Source organism: Hyalella azteca, unplaced genomic scaffold, assembly GCF_000764305.2.
Source record: "Hyalella azteca isolate HAZT.00-mixed unplaced genomic scaffold, Hazt_2.0.2 contig5294, whole genome shotgun sequence".
NCBI classification, from domain to species: domain Eukaryota; kingdom Metazoa; phylum Arthropoda; class Malacostraca; order Amphipoda; family Hyalellidae; genus Hyalella; species Hyalella azteca.
The window spans coordinates 355,088-362,255 of record NW_025935488.1 but is presented as its reverse complement, the minus strand read 5'-3'; the positions used below and the strand labels follow the sequence as shown (position 1 = coordinate 362,255).

General features: G+C 35.4%; 1 protein-coding gene across 1 annotated transcript; it reads left to right on the top strand.

The window, feature by feature from the left end:
• Window positions 1-1,120: 1,120 nt before the first annotated feature.
• LOC108666582 (serum response factor homolog A) lies at window positions 1,121-5,957 on the top strand. Its single transcript, XM_018153490.2, has 4 exons — window positions 1,121-1,276; window positions 1,596-1,738; window positions 2,112-2,301; window positions 2,561-5,957. The coding sequence occupies exons 1-4, from the start codon at window positions 1,157-1,159 to the stop codon at window positions 2,729-2,731; spliced, it is 624 nt and encodes a 207-aa protein (XP_018008979.1). The 5' UTR covers window positions 1,121-1,156; the 3' UTR covers window positions 2,732-5,957.
• The last annotated feature ends 1,211 nt before the right edge of the window (window positions 5,958-7,168 follow it).

Here is a 7,168-nt window from a genome sequence, read left to right as displayed (position 1 = left end):
TAAGAACAAAGAATATTGATTACATTTACCGTGCTCAGCGAAAAAAAATTCACTTATCGAAAAATTAGTGCATCATCGGTCATCACAAAATTGTGCATAGAATGTCATATATAGAATTGTGCACCAGGCATCATAGAATGAAAAGCAATTGACCTAAACTACGATTTATTTCTCCAAAACGCACGATGGTTGTCACTAAAACATTCCTTTCTGTTTCAGGTATGTTTTTCACGATCTGATTTTATAGTAAATTCACTTAACCCAATTAAAATGGTGTGAAATTACAAGCCGTCCTGTAAGCTTACAGAAACAGAAAAAATGCTATAAGGCTGCTGATATGAAGCTTGCAGTGGACAAGGTTGTTGTAAATGCTCGATGGCATGTTCATGGATACGGTAATATCGCATCAATAATACGGTAATATCGCATCAATAATACGGTAATTATTGTATATGGTAATATCATATCAATGAAGGAGAAACAAGTAAAAATCACAGAAAAAGTCATTCATTCTACCTCTACATCATCTACAATGAAAGAGGAGGACTTCAGAGTATTGTTAGTAATGGATGAGTACACTCTGCATGCTTCAAACGTTTTAAAATGAAGTTGTATTCCAAGTGTCCCGAGTTTGATGGGGCTACTCGGGAAACTTTTTTTTTGCTTCTGGCACCTTACGAATAGCATATGGAATTTTTTTGACGATGCCATTCGATAGCCCTCGCTTGCAATGAGCTATAAAATGAGCCTAAACTTGTTTGTTTATGAAATGTTTCATTGTAAGAAGTTATTAACAGTTATTAACAAAAAAACACTCAAATCTGTCCCGAGTAGCCCCGGTTGACAGTATTGCTGAAAAACTTGAATTTTTGAGACTTGTAAATCAAACAGGAGATGGTGATCAGCAAAAGGTACATTGCATATTTTTTATTCAGGTGTCAGCTCTCAAAAATTCTTTAAGAATTTATTTTATTATTATTTTTTTTTGGGGGGGGGGGATGGCCTGGATGTGGGTGAATTAAAATATGAGATATAATATAAACAATAGAAATTGTAATATATTTTAGCTTTTATAAAAATTTGCCTGCTAAAATTTTAAATTTGTTTGCTTATTTGTTTTACTTCAGGAGAAATAACTTGTGCTAGCTTTTGCAAAATGCATTTACCAAATTCAAATCAAAGTTGTGCAGTGAACAGCAATTCTGCTGGTTCTGACTCAGAATTTTCAGAGTTCATGTGGATGGCTGAAGAAGATCTAGAGAGTTTTGATCATGAGGTAAGTTGAACCATTTATGTAGTTTGGCTGAAAATGTAAGTGGTTATTAAAAAAATATAATAATATACCTTTAATAGGTATATATAAATACATATAATGAAAATATAATAAAAAATATTTGTGTACAGTGACAAAAATAAACATCTTCTGCTAATTGAGCTTAATAAAATGCGAATACCTTTATTATTATTATATACTAGTAGTAGTGCTAATATTAGTATTTCTATTCAAGACAAATGAAATTTAATAAGACCTGAAAGTTGAGTTGGTTAAGAGCTTATTGGAATGTATTGTTAATAACACAAGGAAAACTTTGCAGGTACTTGTTGAAGTTGAACAGCAGCTCCAGCAGCAACTCCTGAGGGGTCCACTCGATGCAGGAGAAGAGGAAGAAGTTTTCTTGCAGCAAATGTTGAATGAAGAGGAAGCCAGGGAAACTGTCTTCTATCCCCAACATCAAATGTGAGCTCACTTACTTTTCTTCTTGAAATAAGAGTAAAACTTGTACTTTTATCCTTGCTGCTATTGTATATCCATTGAATATGGTCAGAAAAAATAAACATATCACTAAATAACTATCTTGATGCAAACTTCTTTTCACTTTAATTTTACAGCAATTCTTAACCAGGACATTTTTTTTAATTCCAAAAAATGGCTCTTTGATTGGGCAATCGTTCTAACTATCAAGTTTGGTAATAATGTTTTGACATATTGAAATAAAGGGTTCATATATTACACTTCTATTTTCTGGTCATCTCCTACCATCCAAGATCCAAGGTTGTCATGCACCCAGGTCATCTCATGTCCATAAACAGTTGTAATTATTTCTAAACAGGATGGTTAACCAAGCCCAGCTAGATCAGATGCAGAGACAGTTTGAGACCATGCAACTTAATCGGCAGCAGCAACAACAAATGCAACAGCTGCAGCAACAGCAACAAATGCAGCACCTGCAGCAACAGCAGCTTTTGCAGATGCAACAAAACGGCCATTGTCTGAGCTCTACGTCAGCATCAAATCATAACGTTAGTATATGTTTTCATAAGGCATTACTCTATTTGAACCTTAATTTTAGAACACTTGGTGCAAAATAGACTTCATCACCTAATTGTATCCTGTAACAACTGAAGTAGGTACAAGTACCATCTACTTCGAAAAAAAAAAAGGATTTCACTTCTGCAATCTTTACCATTTTCTTGTTGGAGCAACATTCATCTCCAAGTCTAAAATTAATAGTTAAATATTTTCTGGAACGTGGTCATTGATTTTTCATTTTTTTTCTAGTTCAAACTGAACCCTGAAGCTGCTGTGTTTGTGCCCCGTGAGGAGAGCTCCCAAGACGCGCCTGAAGCAGCCCTGACCAACGGTGGAGCCTCTGTTGCAACGAACGGCTCGTCTGCTGCTCCTGACAGTCACTCTGATGGAGGCGCGGCTTCATCTTCGCCGCAGCAGTAAAGCAACATCTTCGTATTGAGCTTTGAAAATCTTGAATGCCCTGGTATTTAAATGTGTTGTTATGCTTCCTTTCTATCTGCTCTACTCTCTGTCGAATTTTCCGGTAAAATCGTATTGTCTGGTACAGCATTTTTCAAAACAATGTTCATGGTTTCGTTACATGTATGATCATCTAATTATCTAGTGGTTTAGTGTCCATCTTTGGTTGATGTGCTTTAATGACATAAAGGCTGGTTCGAGTCATAAAACATGCAATAAATTCTTTTATATCACAGGTGACTCAAGTTGTCTCGAAAAATTAGTTCGAACTGTAGTAGATAATTGGTACCTACTATTTGCTGAGCGATCTTTCACTTATATACATATTTAAGATTATTAATAAAAACGGTATTTTCCTTAATGTGATTCCTGCTGTGTCTTCTGGCTTTCAATGATAATATTTTACTCCTCGACTTCTTCTGTGTGTACTTGCAGTTCTTTATCTCGTCGTGTTGTACGTACCACTTAGATTACTCAGTGTATTGATCTTCTTGTGACATATTTTGTTCTCAGTCACAAGGAGTGAAATCACTGCCAATGCTATTGGAAAAATGTATGGTTATACTTATTGTTACTTGCTTACTGTAAGTTTAGTGTTAGTGTACCTGATCTGCTCGTGAATGTTATATTTCTTATGTTTTTTTCTATGGACTTAGAAAGGCGTATTTGAATGACTACCTTAAGGTTTAATTGAATAATGGTCCTTCTGGTTTCCTGTATTTTTCATGTAATATCAAATATTGATGATATCTTCAGAATTATTTCTCAAATTCCTGTTTGGTTTCATGACTCAATTCATGATAACCTGACATTTTCCTTCATACAAGATTGAATTATAGTATCCTTTTAACTTCATAACAAAACGTTACTCTCATCCACCACCCAAGACTTTTGTGTGACAGAGGAAATCATCCCCGAAGTTTTGCTGACCCACCTACTCACTCGTTAGGTTGTAATTTATCTCGATGTTATTTCTCTTGTGTTCTAATTTGTATTTATTTGTAAATGGGTTGACAGGAGCGATACCAAGGGCTCAATGTCGTAAACTAAGAAGCTTTGGCCCTTCTATCCTTAATATTTTAGTCTCGGCTCGTTTATTCTGTTTGGATCTTTATTTTTAAGGAAATATGTAGATTTATATTTGCTTTTTTGTTGACTCTTATCGCTATAAACAAAAAAAGGAATTTGGTTGTAATGTCGTTTTGGTTTCTGCTTTTAAAGTAACCCACGTTTAATTTATCATCTGACCAGAAATTATTATAAGATTGTTTGGTTTTCTCTGTGGTGCATCTTAAGATTTATCGTTAATTATATACATTTTTTTAGTTCGACTACATATACCGTAGCTATTTCTTCTTTAAATGATAATTTAAACCGAAACACTAAAGGAAGTTGTATACTTTTATATTCAGTTTGTTTGATACAAATCTCAGAAGCGGTACAAAATTGTTGAAATTTATTATGAAAATATTTTTTTTTTAGCTTTACGGAGTTCATTGAATTTACTTTGTTATTTGAATGGAAATGGTTTTGCATTTCTTTGTGGATGCAAGGAATTGAGCAACGCCCAAATGTTTAGGGAGGTAGTATGCTCTACCTTGAGTAGAATGTGTAGAATTGTATACCCAGAATGTGTATTTCTATTCAAAATCTTTATTATAAATTACAAATGCTTTAGCAAGATGCCAGCAATTGTGTCCAAGAAAGGCAAAGCGTTCGAGTTCTAAGTTCCGTGCTGATAACGTCATCTGTACCATATATGAATTAATGGATTCTAATATCCAAAGACTTGTTAAAGAGGCTGACAAAAATTAGCAGCGGGAAATATCTGTCTCTCAATTATAGAAATTCATGTGACCAAATTCTATCTTGATGTCAGAAGTACTAATATTGACGTAAGTAAAACGGTTCTTCGTGGATTCTTTTTTTTTCTTCTCTCATAGTTAACGCGTAAAAAACATAACCTCGTAGTGTTTACGTTCATTTGAGATGTATAATATATATATATATATATATATATATATATATGCAAAACTTTCTCATTTCTTTTGCACTATGTGTCAAGTAATTTTTGTCTAGTAAGTTTATGTATAGAACGATTTTTCACAATACTTACTCCTTTTCATACTGATGCGCTAAAAACTCAAATTCCTTGGAGGAATCCATTGTCTACTTGGGTTAATAAAATTAATAGTACGCTTTTTCTCCTGCAAATAAGTTTAAGTTAATGTCGAAATTGCAGACTTTGCATGTGCTGGTGGCCACTGCTTTATCAATGGCACGCACCTTCACTAATATTGTTTCCTGTCTTGAGAAATTTATTGTTAGTGAAGCAATTTAACACATCATATAAATTTAAAATTAACCATTGTCGTTAGCTTAAAACTTATTCAATGGTATTCTGGAATTTCAGTAACTCTATAAAAACGAATTGAATTGAAGTGCTAAGATAAGTTAGTTAGTACTTTGGCTGTTAAGAATTTAATTAAATTGTGAAATCTAATCGAATCTCTCGCGTGTATGTGAGATATTAATGCTAACTAAATTCAGGCTACATAATTAAATTCAATCTACTTCGATTATAAAATTATCATTTGAAATTCTTGGCCTTACGCTGAATCATTAGGCAATTGAAATATTTTGGTGAGCTAAGTCAAGCTTGTATTACAAATAATTGAAGTAAATCTCGTTACTGCAAAAGTTTTGCATTGAAACGCGTGTCGTTACAGCGGTGCAGTTGTCTGCTTCGCTTGGGTTGTTATTCGTCTAACTCTGTCCTCATGGAAACTCTGCAGAACTGAACCTTTTGTGGTTATGTAGCTCTACTAATATTCCTTGGGAGGTTACAGGTGTTTTGGGTGCAATTTTCTTGGAAATCGTTTGATTGTCTACAATCGTTTTTCTCTTAGCTTGAGTAGCTGTTAGCTTATAAAATATTCAATACTATTTCAGTGTTAAGGCTGAGTTTACATATAAGAAGAATATTTCAGACATTTATTTGAGATCTTTTAAACTGATCAACTTATTAACATCTCTTGTAATTCTAGTACAAATGAACTAATAATCTTGCATGGCTTAAGAACCTGGCTTGTCTGGATGTGGTGTAAAGAATTAAAATTATTTTTGTATTTGTTGTATTAGATCTATTGTCTATGGTGCATGAAATACACTGAAAACTGGCCTGGAACTTTTCTCATATCTTTAACCTGCACTGCTTAGCCCGCTTACCTACCTATCGAGGATTAATGACTACACCGGATGAAGGCCAAGCATAAAATGTCTCTATTGAAATGAGGTTATTAGTGAGGGCAGATAAATAATGATCATTTAACACTCGATGATACTATTGTCACAGTGTATGAAATAGGCTTAAATATTTCCAGGATTAGAGTTCACGGGCTCCCAAGCTGTGGTACGCGTACCATTAGTGGTACATGCCGACCTTACAGGGAGCAAGCGCCAAGCGAACACTTTCGGGGTCACGATCGACTGTTAGTTGGTCATTTTATACACGAAAACGTTGAGTATCAAGCACAAGATGATCTGATAATGGTTTGCAACTGATTGAAGCGGCTCGCCGGTAAATGCAAACTGTAAACTTTTTTTCGACTCCCTTAATATTACTGAATTGAGCAATAATTTAACTACCCGTAGGTGCGCGGTGGAATGGAACTATCCGACTATGGAACTTAATGCTAGTGGCACGCAATCACAAAAGGTTGGGATATTGGGTCTTTTCTAGGGAAAGATTTCATCGGCATTCAAAAGAAGACCAACAAAAATCGCTGGTAAATAATTTACCGAATTCAAATTTGCCTCGGTTTGAGCTGAAACAACCAGCTGAGAATGTATGAATGATTGAACTGTTCACCATCACGACTGTCTCTGGCCTGCCGCTGTAAACCATATGCCGTGACATCAGCGCTCGAGCCCCGGCCTCTCGAGCTGATCCTCGTATGTGCTGGCAAAGCACGAAGAGAACGCGCTTAGTTGATCTCCGTTGGCAACCCAGCAATACCCGGTCTAGGGAAGGAGCACTTTACTTTCTAATGCGTGGCCTTAGCTTGATCTCAGAAACTCGGTGATCCCTTGACAAATAAATATGCAAATGAGCTTAAGCTCCCACTTCTCTCTATATTGATTTCTACAAGAAGAGTTGCGTGACGCATCTAATTTATGTTTGTTTGTTCGTGTTGAGATGAACTGCTGCTGAGTCCAATGATTGATGGGCTTTCAGTTGAACTCGATAGCTCGATATTCTTTGGTCAAACCGCGTCAACTGTAGCCTCTGCGATGTGGTGGTAAATGGTCTCAATTTGTCCATCCCTACAACCAGTGAATTTCAAATTGCGTGCGCTTTGTGGGCTGACTCTAACGTTCAAAATGTGGAATTTTTCG

Bases quoted from the DNA above. Each gene is read 5' to 3' on its own strand.
- LOC108666582 (XM_018153490.2), top strand. From the start codon at position 1,157: ATGCATTTACCAAATTCAAATCAAAGTTGTGCAGTGAACAGCAATTCT. The intron at 1,277-1,595 runs GTAAGTTGAACC...AAAACTTTGCAG, and splicing joins TAGAGAGTTTTGATCATGAG to GTACTTGTTGAAGTTGAACA. The intron at 1,739-2,111 runs GTGAGCTCACTT...ATTTCTAAACAG, and splicing joins TTCTATCCCCAACATCAAAT to GATGGTTAACCAAGCCCAGC.